Source organism: Hyla sarda, unplaced genomic scaffold (assembly GCF_029499605.1).
Source record: "Hyla sarda isolate aHylSar1 unplaced genomic scaffold, aHylSar1.hap1 scaffold_1686, whole genome shotgun sequence".
Taxonomy (NCBI): domain Eukaryota; kingdom Metazoa; phylum Chordata; class Amphibia; order Anura; family Hylidae; genus Hyla; species Hyla sarda.
Window position 1 is genome coordinate 15160 of NW_026608326.1, and position 19665 is coordinate 34824.

Consider the following 19665-nt stretch of genomic DNA (forward strand, 5'->3'; position numbering starts at 1 on the left):
CGCTCTTGTGGCTCGGCATTTAGGACAAGCAGTGAGGTTGTGTACTGGACCTGAGGTGAAATGGAAGTTAAAGGCGTAGGTGGCCCTGTGCATTATACACCAGTGAGCCTCCCTTAGCGCCACTCTTGGGGTTCCACGCCTAACCACCTATCATCTGGATGCATATTTGTTGGGGGGCCCTGCCGTACTGTTTCCATCAGAGTAGTGTGACTAGTGGTGGAGGGAGCCGTCCTAGTAGCTTATCACATTTGTTTGGGGATTCTACCGTGGCAAACATGGACACCAAAGTTCTCAGACCAGATCTTATCTGACTATAAACTATAATGTGGGCCCGTGGCAGCGCATATCTGTCCATCAGTCATGTCCAGTCTAGAAGTCACCCAGAGGTGGCATCAATGAAATCAGGAAAAGTCATAATGCCCTTAGATTCCCAGATTTTGTAGAAAGCGTTTCGGGAGTTGAAGGGGGAGGGGCCAAACAATTTCCTAGAAGCTATGCATGCCCCTCTAGTATCAGTAAGTACAAAGGCTCCTCCCACAGATGAGGGTAAGTGTGCGTAGCCGGGGGGCCCAAGGTCATGCCAGGTGATTTTCGAGGATGTGAATTGTCCAGGGTGACCGTCTCTCCAGGACATCACTCACTGACAGGCAGCAGAGGTATGACACTGACATTACACCCTGTATTGGGATTAGGACTGTCCATGTCCGGTGACGGAGGACGTTCTCCATGGACTGAGGAGCCTGTCACCTGATCATCTGCCCGGCCGCCAAGAAGTGAGAGCGGGTGACGAGCTGCTGCCAGGAGCGGAGATTCATGTGGGCTGCAGCTCCTGGTACGGACTTGGGGGGCGCACACATCAGACACGTCTTCTTCTGTCTTCTATGGACCCCACTGCTCTCTTTAATTCCCTCTCCTGCCTCCGACATGTATACTCGCTCTGTATCCTCCATCTCTTAGCTGTATACTCGCTCTGTATCCTCCATCTTCATCTCTTGTCTGTATACTCGCTCTGTATCCTCCATCTCTTGGCTGTATACTCGCTCTGTATCCTCCATCTTCATCTCTTGTCTGTATACTCGCTCTGTATCCTCCATCTCTTGGCTGTATACTCGCTCTGTATCCTCCATCTTCATCTCTTGTCTGTATACTCACTCTGTATCCTCCATCTCTTGGCTGTATACTCGCTCTGTATCCTCCATCTTCATCTCTTGGCTGTATACTCGCTCTGTATCCTCCATCTCTTGTGTGTATACTCGCTCTGTATCCTCCATCTTCATCTCTTGTCTGTATACTCGCTCTGTATCCTCCATCTCTTGGCTGTATACTCGCTCTGTATCCTCCATCTTCATCTCTTGGCTGTATACTCGCTCTGTATCCTCCATCTCTTGTCTGTATACTCGCTCTGTATCCTCCATCTTCATCTCTTGGCTGTATACTCGCTCTGTATCCTCCATCTCTTGTGTGTATACTCGCTCTGTATCCTCCATCTTCATCTCTTGGCTGTATACTCGCTCTGTATCCTCCATCTCTTGTCTGTATACTCGCTCTGTATCCTCCATCTTCATCTCTTGGCTGTATACTCGCTCTGTATCCTCCATCTCTTGGCTGTATACTCACTCTGTATCCTCCATCTCTTGGCTGTATACTCGCTCTGTATCCTCCATCTCTTGTGTGTATACTCGCTCTGTATCCTCCATCTTCATCTCTTGGCTGTATACTCGCTCTGTATCCTCCATCTCTTGGCTGTATACTCACTCTGTATCCTCCATCTCTTGGCTGTATACTCGCTCTGTATCCTCCATCTCTTGTGTGTATACTCGCTCTGTATCCTCCATCTTCATCTCTTGGCTGTATACTCGCTCTGTATCCTCCATCTCTTGGCTGTATACTCACTCTGTATCCTCCATCTCTTGGCTGTATACTCGCTCTGTATCCTCCATCTTCATCTCTTGGCTGTATACTCGCTCTGTATCCTCCATCTCTTGTCTGTATACTTGCTCTGTATCCTCCATCTTCATCTCTTGGCTGTATACTCGCTCTGTATCCTCCATCTCTTGGCTGTATACTCACTCTGTATCCTCCATCTTCATCTCTTGGCTGTATACTCGCTCTGTATCCTCCATCTCTTGGCTGTATACTCACTCTGTATCCTCCATCTTCATCTCTTGGCTGTATACTCGCTCTGTGTCCTCCATCTCTTGTCTGTATACTCGCTCTGTATCCTCCATCTTCATCTCTTGTCTGTATACTCGCTCTGTATCCTCCATCTCTTGGCTGTACACTCGCTCTGTATCCTCCATCTTCATCTCTTGGCTGTATACTCGCTCTGTATCCTCCATCTCTTGTCTGTATACTCGCTCTGTATCCTCCATCTTCATCTCTTGGCTGTATACTCGCTCTGTATCCTCCATCTCTTGGCTGTATACTCGCTCTGTATCCTCCATCTTCATCTCTTGTCTGTATACTCGCTCTGTATCCTTCATCTCTTGGCTGTATACTCACTCTGTATCCTCCATCTTCATCTCTTGGCTGTATACTCGCTCTGTATCCTCCATCTCTTGTCTGTATACTCGCTCTGTATCCTCCATCTTCATCTCTTGTCTGTATACTCGCTCTGTATCCTTCATCTCTTGTCTGTATACTCGCTCTGTATCTTCCATCTTCATCTCTTGTCTGTATACTCGCTCTGTATCCTTCATCTCTTGGCTGTATACTCGCTCTGTATCTTCCATCTTCATCTCTTGGCTGTATACTCGCTCTGTATCCTCCATCTCTTGGCTGTATACTCGCTCTGTATCCTCCATCTTCATTTCTTGGCTGTATACTCGCTCTGTATCCTCCATCTCTTGGCTGTATACTCGCTCTGTATCCTCCATCTCTTGTCTGTATACTCGCTCTGTATCCCTCCATCATACTATCGCTATTGTCGGTGTTGCAGCACGTGTGTTAGTGGCCTCCTGAACTGCACGTTCTCTTCATGTCCTGTGGACGGAGGCTTCACCCAGTGGACGCCCTGGAGCCCCTGCTCAGTGACCTGCGGAGGTCTGGGTAACATGACACGATCACGTGACTGCGCTGACCCTGTGCCAGCCAATGGAGGCAGAGACTGTGAGGGGCCCCGAGTGGACATAAAGTACTGTCAGACTGTGGAGTGCGGAGGTGAGTGAATATCCCTGCCCCCCCCCCCCCCCCGTCCGGGCCTCTGTATACTCACTACACCCCCATATATTACGTGTCACGTCATCTGTGTTTTCCAGATGTGATAGAACCCACCATGGAGACGTCCATAGAACCCACAGGTAAGACCAGAGCTGCTGCCATTGTGTCTGGGATGAGTAGTTTTCATCTGTAGGAGGAGAACATACTGAGATGACATTTACATGGTCTCCATGGTCTCCGTGGCGCCATATGTAACTATAAGCTCTGATCTTATAAGCTTCCGGTACAGGGAAGGAGCTGGGCTCCTGGACTCAGTGGACGCCATGTTCTAAGAGCTGCTCAGACACCAGGTATCCAGCTGTGAAGACGCGCTCCCGATTCTGCCCCAGCGGAGGGAATTGTACAGGAGAGATGTTTCAAGAGACTATTTGTAACCTGCCCCAATGTCTCGGTGAGTCCCCCAACCTCCAGGAACCTCCAGGTCACAGCAGAATAGTGACTGGAGCACTGGAGGTGACTGTAGGGACGAGATGGATCAGTATAGGGGAGCAGACGCCTGGCGCAGTTACCTCCATGATGTCCCCTCTGTCACCCTCTTGTCAGGTCCGGATTTTCCCTCTTGTGACTCGGACGACTGTAGGGACAGAAACTGCACGTGGAACCCCTGGTCAGAGTGGAGCGAATGTTCTCGGTTTTGTGGTGTTGGGCAACAGAGACGTCTTCGTACATATAACCCCCCGGGGGACGGAGGCTCGTGGTGTGAGGACATCCTGACTGGACACATGGAGCGACGCTTCTGTAACCTGCAGGCCTGTAAAGGTAATGGAGCACAGCCATAATGGTGGTGGTGTAAGTGATGGTGGTAGTGGAAGAGATGGTGGTGGTGGAAGAGATGATGGTGGTGGCTGTAATGGTGGAGGTTATAGCGGAGTCCTTATACCCCAACTAAGTAGCTCCCTGTTGTCTCGAAATCATGTGATCCTTATGTCCCACTCACCTCTTGTTCATTTGAACATAAACTGATTTATTGAGGTGAAACAGTTTTCATATCCCTCTCTCTAATACATGAGGTAATCAACAGTTTTAAGTCCCCCCCTCAAGGCAGGCACATGACATTCTCACATTCCATTGCCCTTATAAGGCTTTATAGGTAAAGTGTTGTTTGTCTGTTGCCGGGCAGAGTCTCCGCAGGCAATGGTGGGAGACACACAGTAATGGCACCTTGGTACATGCTCTCCTGATGCCATATAACACTACTCCCCCTTGTCCAAAGGATCAGCAGACCCGACCAGATCCTAACAGGTTCGGCTAGGGGCTGTCTGGGAAGATAAGTATTGTTCAGTTCAGCGCCAGGACAGACCATCAGCATTCCTGTTCTGATTCCCAGGTCGGTAATGAATCCTGAAGTCATTGGGCTGCAGGGCAAGGCTCCATCTTAGGAGATGGCCATTGTCCCCAGAGACACGGTGAAGCCATACAAGAGGGCTGTGGTTGGTGAGCACCGTGAACGACTGGCCATGTAGATATGGCTGGAACTTTTTGAGGGACCAGACCAGAGATAGACACTCCTTCTCCACAGCTGCATAACTTACCTCCCGAGGTTACAGCTTGAGGCTAATGTACATCACCGGGTGCTCACAGCCATCGTCCCCCACTTGGCTTAGTACTGCTCCCAGTCCAAAAGCAGAGGCATCTGTGTGAACACAACCGTTTGGTGGGGTCAGGTGCAATCCGTACGGGTGCAGTAACCAGAATGTGTTTAAGTTTTTGGAAGGCAGCTTCACACTGAGGGGCTTGGCTATGGAGCTGTACTCGGGAACATATCTGCAGTAATAGCCAGCGGTACCCAAGAATGCTAGGACCTGGGTCATGGTGGGAGGGGTGGGCCAGCGGGCAACTGCCTCTATCTTTGCTGGCTCTGGAAGCTGGCACCCACTACCCACCCAGTGTCTGAGGTATTGGACCTCCGCCACCCCAATTACACATTTGTTGGGTCTGAGGGTGAGCCCTGCTGCCTGCATGAAGACCAATACAATACCCACGTGGTCCGAGTGTTTCTCCCAGGTATTGCTGTAGATAGCGATGTCGTCCAGGTTTGTGTAAGAATTCTCCTGGAGGCCATTGAGAAGCCTATCTATCATCTGCTGGAACGTTGCCGGAGCATTCATCATCCCAAAAGGCATCACCATAAACTGGTACAGCTCAAAGGGGTGATGAATGCCAACTTCAGAATAGTCTCTATCTCAAGACAAATCTTCCAGTACCCCTTGAGACAGGTGGTGAGACACTTGCTCCGGGCAATGCGGCCTAACAACTCATCAATCTGGGGCATTGGGTAGGCATCAGTTGTAGTCTGGTCATTGAGTCTCCAGTAGTCCACACAAAAACAGGTTGTCCTATCTTTCTAAGATACGAGTACTACTGGAGAAGACCAGGGCTCTTAGATGCTTCAATGATCCCTAAATCAAGCATCTTTAAAATCGCAACCCACATCCCTGCTCTCATGGTCTCTGGTACCCTGTAAGTCGCTTGTTTGAGGGCTGTCCCTGGGTTTCTACCCAATGTATTGCTAGATCCGTGACTTCTGGGATCATCAACAACAGGTCTCGACATTGGGCTAGGACCTCTCTGACGTGCTCCTCCTGGATATCCCCTAATTGCTTGTAAATCTGTAATCCCTTTATTCATACTTGGGGTCCTCTGGAGATTTCAGGGAGTGGTAGCCACTCAGTGTCATCAGCTTCGGGGGGCACAAATGGTAGCTACCTCCCCTGCACTCTCCTCTTTTCACATGAAAGGTTCACTGGATCCTTTCATCTGAACACTTGGTGACAAGGTACTTAGCTGGATAAGTCCCACCTGCTTGCAACAAAAAACGTTCCGCAGGTCTGGGCGGGATGGTCTTACCAGGGTACGTCTATTCTTAGTAGACAGTGCCTGGTAGTGCTTTCTGGGAGCTGGGGGTGGGTAGGATGGTCTGGCAGCTGTGGGAGCAAGGGTTGCCGGCCTGGGTCGGGGCTGGAACGGGGTTGGGGCTGGCGCAGGTGCATCCAGTACGTGTCTATTATTGTTGAGGTGCTGGCTGCACCAGTCATCCAGGTACTCGTCCCCAAGAACTGCTGCTTCATCCGCGGATTTGGGTTTATGGTCTTTCACCCACTCGGTGACCGCCGAGAGAGCGGACTCATAAAACTGCTCCAGCAGTATCAACTGAATAACGTTAGGAACAGTCTCTGCATGGTGCCCAAGATCCAGCCTTCCACAGACCGCTTCATGGGTCCAGTCCACCAAAGACTGCTGTCCCTTCCTTCTGAGGCCACGTAATTTCACTCTGTGTTCCTCAGGGGTTATTCCCTAATGGGTGAGAAGCCGCTCCTTTACCCGTTCATAGTCCTGGCAGTACTCAGTGGGCATGCTCTCATAGGCAGTCCGTGCTTGGCCTGCAAGCTTACTCACCAGCACAGAGACCCACTCATCAGACTCCAGACGTAAGTTCCCACATTGTCTCTGAAATACCTCAAGGAACATGTCAATGTCTTCCGATTTCTCTTAAAGGGTACATTCACACAGGAGCGCATCCGCAGCGTATTTGACATGCGCTGCTGACACACGCAGAGTTATGGCAGAATGAGCTCCCTGCTGCTGCCGTAGCTCTGTGTGTCTGCTCGTGACTGCGGATTTCCCGCCGGCAGACACGAGAGGACACACAGAGCTACTGCAGCAGCAGCAGGGAGCTCACTCTGCCGTAACTCTGTTTGTGACGGCAGGGCATCCGCGGCGTCAAATACGGTGCAGATGCGCTCCCGTGTGAATGTACCCTTATTGCTTGGAATGCTCCATAGCGTAGCTTTTCCCTCCCTATCCTAGGGATCCGGGCTGCCACTCCCTCTTGGCTCGTCCGCCTCTTCCGCTCCAGCTCGTGCACATGATCCAGCACCTGGTTCACCTGTTCATCCATGGGGTGATCTCTGTAAAGGGTACAAAAAACAATCTCCCAGTGGCTCCGGGGTTAATCTACCAACATAACTGAGGGATAACCCTCAGACTAATTTCCCCAAACTAAGATGCCCCCCCCCCCCCCCTACTTCTTATAATTAAACTTTATTAAGCTCCCTAGAGCATAACACCCATTATATGCAAACTGGTTAAAAACACAGAGTGCTTCCGATCCTGTGCTGCTGCCCTTCTAGTTAGGTATTTGAATGTACATCACTCCTTGTATTAACATATGACTGGCTGCGTATATAACGGTGTAACCGCAGTGCTCACATGGTGGAGGGATGCACATTCAATTGTAGATTATACTGTGAGTGTTATCGGAATTGTACTAGGCTAATGCGCCTATGCGTCCTTGATAAAGCCGAATCCATCGGTGAAACGTTGGACAAGCTAAGATTGTGGTTTTAATTAGCAGAGTGAAATTCCGATAACACTCACAGTATAATCTACAATTGAATGTGCATCCCTCCACCTAGTGAGCACTGCGGTTACACCGTTATATACGCAGCCAGTCATATGTTAATACAAGGAGTAATGTACATTCAAATACCTAACTAGAAGGGCAGCAGCACAGGATCGGAAGCACTCTGTTGCATATAATGGGTTTTATGCTCTGTAAAGGGTACGTCACCACTCTACCTGCTTCTTTATGTCCCACCGGTCAGGAACCTGAACCCGAGCCTCTCCCTGTTGCTGGTCTAACCCGCACAATTCCTCCATCACGGCTTCAGTCTTATTACAGGACGTCCTTCCTCCAGACTCCAGCAGATCTCACTACATAAACTCATTTATTGAGGTAAAACAGCAGTTTTCATACCCCCCTCACCAAGACATGAGGTAACCAACAGTTTCTAATCCCCCCCCTCCTTCAAGGCCGGTCACATGACATTACACATTCCATTGCCCTTATGAGGCCTCATGTTTGGTAGTCAGTTGTTGCCGGGGATGGTGGGAGACACAGTTATGGCACAACCATGGTACGTGATCTTCTGATACCGTTACAGTGGTGGCTGTGATGGTGATGGTAGTAGTAGTGGTGGTGCTGGTTGTGACAGTGGTGGCTGTTATAGTTGTGGTAGGGGTGGCTGTGATGGTAGTAGTAGTGGTGGTGGTGCTGGTTGTGACAGTGGTGGCTGTTATAGTTGTGGTAGAGGTGGCTGTGATGGTGATGGTAGTAGTAGTGGTGGTGCTGGTTGTGACAGTGGTGGCTGTTATAGTTTTGGTAGAGGTGGGAGTGATGGTGATGGTAGTAGTAGTGGTGGTGCTGGTTGTGACAGTGGTGGCTGTTATAGTTTTGGTAGAGGTGGCTGTGATGGTGATGCTAGTAGTAGTGGTGGTGCTGGTTGTGACAGTTGTGGCTGTTATAGTTGTGGTAGGGGTGGCGGTGATGGTGATGGTAGTAGTAGTGGTGGTGCTGGTTGTGACAGTGGTGGCTGTTATAGTTGTGGTAGAGGTGGCTGTGATGGTGATGGTAGTAGTAGTGGTGGTGCTGGTTGTGACAGTTGTGGCTGTTATAGTTGTGGTAGAGGTGGCTGTGATGATGATGGTAGTAGTAGTGGTGGTGCTGGTTGTGACAGTGGTGGCTGTCATAGTTGTGGTAGGGGTGGCTGTGATAGTGATGGTAGTAGTAGTGGTGGTGCTGGTCGTGACAGTGGTGGCTGTTATAGTTGTGGTAGGGGTGGCTGTTATGGTGATGGTAGTAGTAGTGGTGGTGCTGGTTGTGACAGTGGTGGCTGTTATAGTTGTGGTAGGGGTAGCTGTGATGGTGGTAGTGGTGGTGCTGGTTGTGACAGTGGTGGCTGTTATAGTTGTGGTAGGGGTGGCTGTGATAGTGATGGTAGTAGTAGTGGTGGTGCTGGTTGTGACAGTGGTGGCTGTTATAGTTGTGGTAGGGATGGCGGTGATGGTGTTGGTAGTAGTAGTGGTGGTGCTGGTTGTGACAGTGGTGGCTGTTATAGTTGTGGTAGGGGTGGCGGTGATGGTGATGGTAGTAGTAGTGGTGGTGCTGGTTGTGACAGTGGTGGCTGTTATAGTTGTGGTAGAGGTGGCTGTGATGGTGATGGTAGTAGTAGTGGTGGTGCTGGTTGTGACAGTGGTGGCTGTTATAGTTTTGGTAGAGGTGGCTGTGATGGTGATGGTAGTAGTAGTGGTGGTGCTGGTTGTGACAGTTGTGGCTGTTATAGTTGTGGTAGAGGTGGCTGTGATGATGATGGTAGTAGTAGTGGTGGTGCTGGTTGTGACAGTGGTGGCTGTCATAGTTGTGGTAGGGGTGGCTGTGATAGTGATGGTAGTAGTAGTGGTGGTGCTGGTTGTGACAGTGGTGGCTGTTATAGTTGTGGTAGGGGTGGCTGTTATGGTGATGGTAGTAGTAGTGGTGGTGCTGGTTGTGACAGTGGTGGCTGTTATAGTTGTGGTAGAGGTGGCGGTGATGGTGATGGTAGTAGTAGTGGTGGTGCTGGTTGTGACAGTGGTGGCTGTTATAGTTGTGGTAGGGGTGGCTGTGATGGTGATGGTAGTAGTAGTGGTGGTGCTGGTTGTGACAGTGGTGGCTGTTATAGTTGTGGTAGGGGTGGCGGTGATGGTAGTAATAGTGGTGGTGCTGGTTGTGACAGTGGTGGCTGTTATAGTTGTGGTAGGGGTGGCGGTGATGGTAGTAGTAGTGGTGGTGCTGGTTGTGACAGTGGTGGCTGTTATAGTTGTGGTTGTGGTAGGGGTGGCGGTGATGGTAGTAGTAGTGGTGGTGCTGGTTGTGACAGTGGTGGCTGTTATAGTTGTGGTAGGGGTGGCGGTGATGGTAGTAGTAGTGGTGGTGCTGGTTGTGACAGTGGTGGCTGTTATAGTTGTGGTAGGGGTGGCGGTGATGGTGTTGGTAGAAGTAGTGGTGGTGCTGGTTGTTACAGTTGTGGCTGTTATAGTTGTGGTAGGGGTGGGAGTGATGGTGATGGTAGTAGTAGTAGTGGTGGTGCTGGTTGTGACAGTGGTGGCTGTGATGATGGTGTTGGTAGTAGTAGTGGTGGTGCTGGTTGTGACAGTGGTGGCTGTTATAGTTGTGGTAGGGGTGGCTGTTATGGTGATGGTAGTAGTAGTGGTGGTGCTGGTTGTGACAGTGGTGGCTGTTATAGTTGTGGTAGGGGTGGCGGTGATGGTGTTGGTAGTAGTAGTGGTGGTGCTGGTTGTGACAATGGTGGCTGTTATAGTTGTGGTAGGGGTGGGAGTGATGGTGATGGTAGTAGTAGTGGTGGTGCTGGTTGTGACAGTGGTGGCTGTGATGATGGTGTTGGTAGTAGTGGTGGTGCTGGTTGTGACAGTGGTGGCTGTTATAGTTGTGGTAGGGGTGGCTGTGGTGATGGTGATGGTAGTAGTAGTGGTGGTGCTGGTTGTGACAGTGGTGGCTGTTATAGTTGTGGTAGGGGTGGCTGTGATGGTGATGGTAGTAGTAGTGGTGGTGCTGGTTGTGACAGTGGTGGCTGTTATAGTTGTGGTAGGGGTGGCTGTGATGGTGATGGTAGTAGTAGTGGTGGTGCTGGTTGTGACAGTGGTGGCTGTTATAGTTTTGGTAGAGGTGGCTGTGATGGTGATGCTAGTAGTAGTGGTGGTGCTGGTTGTGACATTGGTGGCTGTTATAGTTGTGGTAGGGATGGCGGTGATGGTGTTGGTAGTAGTAGTGGTGGTGCTGGTAGTGACAGTGGTGGCTGTTATAGTTGTGGTAGGGGTGGCTGTGATGGTGATGGTAGTAGTAGTGGTGGTGCTGGTTGTGACATTGGTGGCTGTTATAGTTGTGGTAGGGATGGCGGTGATGGTGTTGGTAGTAGTAGTGGTGGTGCTGGTTGTGACAGTGGTGGCTGTTATAGTTGTGGTAGGGGTGGCTGTGATGGTGATGGTAGTAGTAGTGGTGGTGCTGGTTGTGACAGTTGTGGCTGTTATAGTTGTGGTAGAGGTGGCTGTGATGGTGATGGTAGTAGTAGTGGTGGTGCTGGTTGTGACATTGGTGGCTGTTATAGTTGTGGTAGGGGTAGCTGTGATGGTGGTAGTGGTGGTGCTGGTTGTGACATTGGTGGCTGTTATAGTTGTGGTAGGGGTGGCTGTGATGGTGATGGTAGTAGTAGTGGTGGTGCTGGTTGTGACAGTGGTGGCTGTTATAGTTTTGGTAGAGGTGGCTGTGATGGTGATGCTAGTAGTAGTGGTGGTGCTGGTTGTGACATTGGTGGCTGTTATAGTTGTGGTAGGGATGGCGGTGATGGTGTTGGTAGTAGTAGTGGTGGTGCTGGTTGTGACAGTGGTGGCTGTTATAGTTGTGGTAGAGGTGGCGGTGATGGTGATGGTAGTAGTAGTGGTGGTGCTGGTTGTGACAGTGGTGGCTGTTATAGTTGTGGTAGAGGTGGCGGTGATGGTGATGGTAGTAGTAGTGGTGGTGCTGGTTGTGACAGTGGTGGCTGTTATAGTTGTGGTAGGGGTGGCTGTGATGGTGATGGTAGTAGTAGTGGTGGTGCTGGTTGTGACATTGGTGGCTGTTATAGTTGTGGTAGGGATGGCGGTGATGGTGTTGGTAGTAGTAGTGGTGGTGCTGGTTGTGACAGTGGTGGCTGTTATAGTTGTGGTAGGGGTGGCTGTGATGGTGATGGTAGTAGTAATGGTGGTGCTGGTTGTGACAGTTGTGGCTGTTATAGTTGTGGTAGAGGTGGCTGTGATGGTGATGGTAGTAGTAGTGGTGGTGCTGGTTGTGACAGTGGTGGCTGTTATAGTTGTGGTAGAGGTGGCTGTGATGGTGATGGTAGTAGTAGTGGTGGTGCTGGTTGTGACAGTGGTGGCTGTTATAGTTGTGGTAGGGGTGGCTGTGATAGTGATGGTAGTAGTAGTGGTGGTGCTGGTCGTGACAGTGGTGGCTGTCATAGTTGTGGTAGGGGTGGCTGTGATAGTGATGGTAGTAGTAGTGGTGGTGCTGGTCGTGACAGTGGTGGCTGTTATAGTTGTGGTAGGGGTGGCTGTTATGGTGATGGTAGTAGTAGTGGTGGTGCTGGTTGTGACAGTGGTGGCTGTTATAGTTGTGGTAGGGGTAGCTGTGATGGTGGTAGTGGTGGTGCTGGTTGTGACAGTGGTGGCTGTTATAGTTGTGGTAGGGGTGGCTGTGATGGTGATGGTAGTAGTAGTGGTGGTGCTGGTTGTGACAGTGGTGGCTGTTATAGTTGTGGTAGGGGTGGCGGTGATGGTAGTAATAGTGGTGGTGCTGGTTGTGACAGTGGTGGCTGTTATAGTTGTGGTAGGGGTGGCGGTGATGGTAGTAGTAGTGGTGGTGCTGGTTGTGACAGTGGTGGCTGTTATAGTTGTGGTAGGGGTGGCGGTGATGGTAGTAGTAGTGGTGGTGCTGGTTGTGACAGTGGTGGCTGTTATAGTTGTGGTAGGGGTGGCGGTGATGGTGTTGGTAGTAGTAGTGGTGGTGCTGGTTGTTACAGTTGTGGCTGTTATAGTTGTGGTAGGGGTGGGAGTGATGGTGATGGTGGTAGTAGTAGTGGTGGTGCTGGTTGTGACAGTGGTGGCTGGGATGATGGTGTTGGTAGTAGTAGTGGTGGTGCTGGTTGTGACAGTGGTGGCTGTTATAGTTGTGGTAGGGGTGGCTGTGGTGATGGTGATGGTAGTAGTAGTGGTGGTGCTGGTTGTGATGGTGGTGGCTGTTATAGTTGTGGTAGGGGTGGCTGTGATGGTGATGGTAGTAGTAGTGGTGGTGCTGGTTGTGACATTGGTGGCTGTTATAGTTGTGGTAGGGATGGCGGTGATGGTGTTGGTAGTAGTAGTGGTGGTGCTGGTTGTGACAGTGGTGGCTGTTATAGTTGTGGTAGAGGTGGCTGTGATGGTGATGGTAGTAGTAGTGGTGGTGCTGGTTGTGACAGTGGTGGCTGTTATAGTTGTGGTAGGGGTGGCGGTGATGGTGATGGTAGTAGTAGTGGTGGTGCTGGTTGTTACAGTTGTGGCTGTTATAGTTGTGGTAGGGGTGGGAGTGATGGTGATGGTAGTAGTAGTGGTGGTGCTGGTTGTGACAGTGGTGGCTGTTATAGTTGTGGTAGGGGTGGCTGTGGTGATGGTGATGGTAGTAGTAGTGGTGGTGCTGGTTGTGACAGTGGTGGCTGTTATAGTTGTGGTAGGGGTGGCTTTGATGATGGTGTTGGTAGTAGTAGTGGTGGTGCTGGTTGTGACAGTGGTGGCTGTTATAGTTGTGGTAGGGGTGGCTGTGGTGATGGTGATGGTAGTAGTAGTGGTGGTGCTGGTTGTGACAGTGGTGGCTGTTATAGTTGTGGTAGGGGTGGCTGTTATGGTGATGGTAGTAGTAGTGGTGGTGCTGGTTGTGACAGTAGTGGCTGTTATAGTTGTGGTAGGGGTGGCTGTTATAGTTGTGGTAGGGGTGGTGGTGATGGTGATGGTGGTAGTAGTGGTGGTGCTGGTTGTGACAGTGGTGGCTGTTATAGTTGTGGTAGAGGTGGCTGTTATAGTTGTGGTAGGGGTGGTGGTGATGGTGATGGTGGTAGTAGTGGTGGTGCTGGTTGTGACAGTGGTGGCTGTTATAGTTGTGGTAGAGGTGGCTGTTATAGTTGTGGTAGGGGTGGCGGTCATGGTGATGGTGGTAGTAGTAGTGGTGGTGCTGGTTGTGACAGTGGTGGCTGTTATAGTTGTGGTAGGGGTGGCTGTTATAGTTGTGGTAGGGGTGGTGGTGATGGTGATGGTGGTAGTAGTGGTGGTGCTGGTTGTGACAGTGGTGGCTGTTATAGTTGTGGTAGAGGTGGCTGTTATAGTTGTGGTAGGGGTGGCGGTGATGGTGATGGTGGTAGTAGTGGTGGTGCTGGTTGTGACAGTGGTGGCTGTTATAGTTGTGGTAGAGATGGCTGTTATAGTTGTGGTAGGGGTGGCGGTGATGGTGATGGTAGTAGTAGTGGTGGTGCTGGTTGTGACAGTGGTGGCTGTTATAGTTGTGGTAGGGGTGGCGGTGATGGTGATGGTGGTAGTAGTGGTGGTGCTGGTTGTGACAGTGGTGGCTGTTATAGTTGTGGTAGAGATGGCTGTTATAGTTGTGGTAGGGGTGGCGGTGATGGTGATGGTAGTAGTAGTGGTGGTGCTGGTTGTGACAGTGGTGGCTGTTATAGTTGTGGTAGAGATGGCTGTTATAGTTGTGGTAGGGGTGGCGGTGATGGTGATGGTAGTAGTAGTGGTGGTGCTGGTTGTGGTAGAGGTGGCTGTTATAGTTGTGGTAGGGGTGGCGGTGATGGTGATGGTGGTAGTAGTGGTGGTGCTGGTTGTGACAGTGGTGTCTGTTATAGTTGTGGTAGGGGTGGCGGTGATGGTGATGGTAGTAGTAGTGGTGGTGCTGGTTGTGACAGTGGTGGCTGTTATAGTTGTGGTAGAGATGGCTGTTATAGTTGGGGTAGGGGTGGCGGTGATGGTGATGGTAGTAGTAGTGGTGGTGCTGGTTGTGGTAGAGGTGGCTGTTATAGTTGTGGTAGGGGTGGCGGTGATGGTGATGGTGGTAGTAGTGGTGGTGCTGGTTGTGACAGTGGTGGTTGTTATAGTTGTGGTAGGGGTGGCTGTGATGGTGGCAGTGATGGGAGAGGACGGGTTTGCCGGTAACATCTTCCATCTCTCTGCAGTGAATGGCGGCTGGTCTAAGTGGAGCCCGTGGTCGTGGTGTGACCGCTCATGTGGCGGAGGGAGGTCAGTGAGAAGCAGAACCTGTACCAGCCCCCCACCCAAAAACGGAGGGAAGGAGTGCACCGGCGAGAAGTACCAAGTTCGAATCTGTAACCCAAAGCCGTGTGGTAAGAGACGTGAAGGGGCCGGGATGGAGATCATGGATCCGCCATCTTTCTTAAAGACTTTGTGCTTCAGCTCTTCACAGCTCCCACAATCTCTGCTTGTTGTCAGTGAATAGTTCATTTTAATTTACCACCTTAAGAACCCGTCCTGACCCAGCCCTAAAGTCGTTACAGTGTACCAGTACAGATCCATGTCAGCTCCTGCATGCTAGAATGCTTTGCTTAACTCTGCACTTACATGGGACTGCAGCCCTTTAACCCTTTCTTATAAATCCTCTGTCTCCCCCTTTATCCTCCTCGTGGTCTCTTCTGTGCAGCGGACACCTGCCCCCCCAGTATGGAGCAGGTGGGATGTGCTAACCGTTGCCCTCGACGTTGCGGGGATCTTCAGCAGGGAATCGTGTGCCTGGACGGGGAGGCATGTGAGCCGGGGTGTCGCTGCCCCTCAGGTCAGTCTCCCTCTGGTTGTAGTGGTCATGTGATCACGGTTAGAGGGGCATCTCTCACCCTCCGGTCATGTTGTCAGGGTCCCTGGAACAGGACGGGCTCTGTGTCCCCATAGCCGAGTGTGAGTGCACGGACAACCACGGCCAGAGCTGGACCCCCCAGAGCCTCCTGCTGGACGATTGCAACAACTGCACCTGCACCGAGGGCCGACTACAGTGCAGCACCCAGATGTGCCCCCGCCCCAACTGTACCTGGAGTCAGTGGTCTGCCTGGTCCCCGTGCTCCTCCACCTGCGCAATTGGCCAGCAGACTCGCTTCAGGTAACTCTCACGTCCTGACTGGGGAACCACTCACCACCTTGGCCCCTTGCAGGGCCAACCATGGGGCCCCCACCCAAAAGTGCAGCCTTACTGTGCCCCATAATAATTCCCCACAGGCAGCCATCTCCTCGTGGTAGAGCCCTGTAGGCATCCATCTCCTCATGGTAGAGCCCTGTAGGCATCCATCTCCTCGTGGTAGAGCCCTGTAGGCATCCATCTCCTCATGGTAGAGCCCTGTAGGCAGCCATCTCCTCGTGGTAGAGCCCTGTAGGCATCCATCTCCTCGTGGTAGAGCCCTGTAGGCATCCATCTCCTCGTGGTAGAGCCCTGTAGGCATCCATCTCCTCGTGGTAGAGCCCTGTAGGCATCCATCTCCTCGTGGTAGAGCCCTGTAGGCATCCATCTCCTCGTGGTAGAGCCCTGTAGGCATCCATCTCCTCGTGGTAGAGCCCTGTAGGCATCCATCTCCTCGTGGTAGAGCCCTGTAGGCATCCATCTCCTCGTGGTAGAGCCCTGTAGGCATCCATCTCCTCGTGGTAGAGCCCTGTAGGCATTCATCTCCTCGTGGTAGAGCCCTGTAGGCATCCATCTCCTCGTGGTAGAGCCCTGTAGGCATCCATCTCCTCGTGGTAGATAGGCGTCCATCTCCTCGTGGTAGAGCCCTGTAGGCATCCATCTCCTCGTGGTAGAGCCCTGTAGGCATCCATCTCCTCGTGGTAGAGCCCTGTAGGCATCCATCTCCTCGTGGTAGAGCCCTGTAGGCATCCATCTCCTCGTGGTAGAGCCCTGTAGGCATCCATCTCCTCGTGGTAGAGCCCTGTAGGCATCCATCTCCTCGTGGTAGAGCCCTGTAGGCATCCATCTCCTCGTGGTAGAGCCCTGTAGGCATTCATCTCCTCGTGGTAGAGCCCTGTAGGCATCCATCTCCTCGTGGTAGAGCCCTGTAGGCATCCATCTCCTCGTGGTAGATAGGCGTCCATCTCCTCGTGGTAGAGCCCTGTAGGCATCCATCTCCTCGTGGTAGAGCCCTGTAGGCATCCATCTCCTCGTGGTAGAGCCCTGTAGGCATCCATCTCCTCGAGGTAGAGCCCTGTAGGCAGCCATCTCCTCGTGGTAGAGCCCTGTAGGCATCCATCTCCTCGTGGTAGAGCCCTGTAGGCAGCCATCTCCTCGTGGTAGAGCCCTGTAGGCATCCATCTCCTCGTGGTAGAGCCCTGTAGGCATCCATCTCCTCGTGGTAGAGTCCTGTAGGCAGCCATCTCCTCGTGGTAGAGCCCTGTTGGTAGCCATCTCCTCGTGGTGGGCCCCCCAAGCAGCAGTCTCCTCGTGGTGGGCCCCCCAAGCAGCAGTCTCCTCGCGGTGGGCCCCGCAAGCAGCAGTCTCCTCGTGGTAGAGCCCTGTAGGCATCCATCTCCTCGTGGTAGAGCCCTGTAGGCATCCATCTCCTCGTGGTAGAGCCCTGTAGGCATCCATCTCCTCGTGGTAGAGCCCTGTAGGCATCCATCTCCTTGTGGTAGAGCCCTGTAGGCATCCATCTCCTCGTGGTAGAGCCCTGTAGGCATCCATCTCCTCATGGTAGAGCCCTGTAGGCATTCATCTCCTCGTGGTAGAGCCCTGTAGGCATCCATCTCCTCGTGGTAGAGCCCTGTAGGCATCCATCTCCTCGTGGTAGAGCCCTGTAGGCATCCATCTCCTCGTGGTAGAGCCCTGTAGGCATCCATCTCCTCGTGGTAGATAGGCATCCATCTCCTCGTGGTAGAGCCCTGTAGGCATCCATCTCCTCGTGGTAGAGCCCTGTAGGCATCCATCTCCTTGAGGTAGAGCCCTGTAGGCAGCCATCTCCTCGTGGTAGAGCCCTGTAGGCATCCATCTCCTCGTGGTAGAGCCCTGTAGGCATCCATCTCCTCGTGGTAGAGCCCTGTAGGCAGCCATCTCCTCGTGGTAGAGCCCTGTAGGCATCCATCTCCTCGTGGTAGAGTCCTGTAGGCAGCCATCTCCTCGTGGTAGAGCCCTGTAGGCATCCATCTCCTCGTGGTGGGCCCCCCAAGCAGCAGTCTCCTCGTGGTGGGCCCCCCAAGCAGCAGTCTCCTCGCAGTGGGCCCCGCAAGCAGCAGTCTCCTCGTGGTGGGCCCCACACTCATTATAACCCTGTGTTCCTGTGTTGTCCTCAGATCTTCCATCCCAGAGGAGTCAGGCCGCAGTCAGTGTCCGGCCCCGGAGCAGCAGTCTCGCCCGTGTTACCTGGAGACGTGCCCTGTGCTGTGCCCACACAATGGCTCTGAGTGGAGTGTGGGTGATGTGTGGCTGGTGGGGGAGTGTCAGCAGTGGTGAGTACCCGCCTGACTGTGCTATGTACCTGTAGGGGCCCCGCTCTATGTCACTCACTGTTTGTCTCTTATCCCCACAGTGTCTGCACCCCGGAGGGAAATCACTGTCAGGACATTTACTGCCGCGGTAAGGGCCCCTCCTCATCGCCATGCTCTGTCTTCTGCTCATAACTGATGTTTTACTGAGGTTAAAGGTCACCTTCTATAATACACTGAACTCTTTATACCAGGAACCTCGGAGGTGGAGTCTAGCTCCTCTGAAAGATCCCATGTGATCCGAGCCACACCCACAAATACACCAGATTAGAGGCCTGCATTACTGTATAGAGCTTCCTCAAATACCACCCAACCCCCACACAACAGAGGGAAGGTAAAACACGTATCACTGCTTCCTCCCCCCCCCCCCTCACACACCAGAGGGAAGGTATAACACTGCTCCCCCCCCCCCCCACACACACCAAAGGGAAGGTATAACACGTAACACTGCTCCCCCCCCACACACACCAAAGGGAAGGTATAACACGTAACACTGCTCCCCCCCCTCACACACACCAAAGGGAAGGTATAACACGAAACACTGCTCCCCCCTCACACACACCAAAGGGAAGGTATAACACGTAACACTGCTCCCCCCCCCCCCCACACACACACCAAAGGGAAGGTATAACACGTAACACTGCTCCCCCCCCCCCCACACACACCAAAGGGAAGGTATAACACGAAACACTGCTCCCCCCCCCCCCCTCACACACCAGAGGGAAGGTATAACATGTAACACTGCTCCCCCCCCCCTCACACACCAGAGGGAAGGTATAACACGAAACACTGCTCCCCCCCCCCCTCACACACCAGAGGGAAGGTATAACATGTAACACTGCTCCCCCCCCCCCAGACACACACACCAGAGGGAAGGTATAACACGAAACACTGCTCCCCCCCCACACACACACCAGAGGGAAGGTATAACACGAAACACTGCTCCCCCCCCCCCCTCACACACCAGAGGGAAGGTATAACATGTAACACTGCTCCCCCCCCCCCTCACACACCAGAGGGAAGGTATAACACGAAACACTGCTCCCCCCCCCCCCTCACACACCAGAGGGAAGGTATAACATGTAACACTGCTCCCCCCCCCCCAGACACACACACCAGAGGGAAGGTATAACATGTAACACTGCTCCCCCCCCCCCAGACAAACACACCAGAGGGAAGGTATAACACGAAACACTGCTCCCCCCCCCCTCACACACCAGAGGGAAGGTATAACATGTAACACTGCTCCCCCCCCCCTCACACACCAGAGGGAAGGTATAACACGTAACACTTCTCCCCTCCCCCCCACACACACACACCAGAGGGAAGGTATAACACGAAACACTGCTCCCCCCCCCCCTCACACACCAGAGGGAAGGTATAACACGAAACACTGCTCCCCCCCCCCCCTCACACACCAGAGGGAAGGTATAACACGTAACACTGCTCCCCCCCCCCCCCCCAGACACACACACCAGAGGGAAGGTATAACACGAAACACTGCTCCCCCCCCCCTCACACACACCAGAGGGAAGGTATAACATGTAACACTGCTCCCCCCCCACACACACACCAGAGGGA

General features: G+C 52.4%; 1 protein-coding gene across 1 annotated transcript in view; it reads left to right on the forward strand.

The window, feature by feature from the left end:
• LOC130311896 (SCO-spondin-like) overlaps positions 1-19665 on the forward strand; it is a gene marked incomplete at its 5' end in the record, with an annotated part of 39907 nt that overhangs the window by 15025 nt on the left and 5217 nt on the right. The window contains 10 exons of the mRNA XM_056552539.1: positions 693-832; positions 2939-3159; positions 3258-3299; positions 3449-3610; positions 3763-3978; positions 14790-14957; positions 15272-15403; positions 15481-15721; positions 17893-18048; positions 18129-18175. Coding sequence (XP_056408514.1) covers positions 693-832; positions 2939-3159; positions 3258-3299; positions 3449-3610; positions 3763-3978; positions 14790-14957; positions 15272-15403; positions 15481-15721; positions 17893-18048; positions 18129-18175 — 1525 coding nt within the window. The remainder of the gene's footprint in view (positions 1-692; positions 833-2938; positions 3160-3257; positions 3300-3448; positions 3611-3762; positions 3979-14789; positions 14958-15271; positions 15404-15480; positions 15722-17892; positions 18049-18128; positions 18176-19665) is intronic.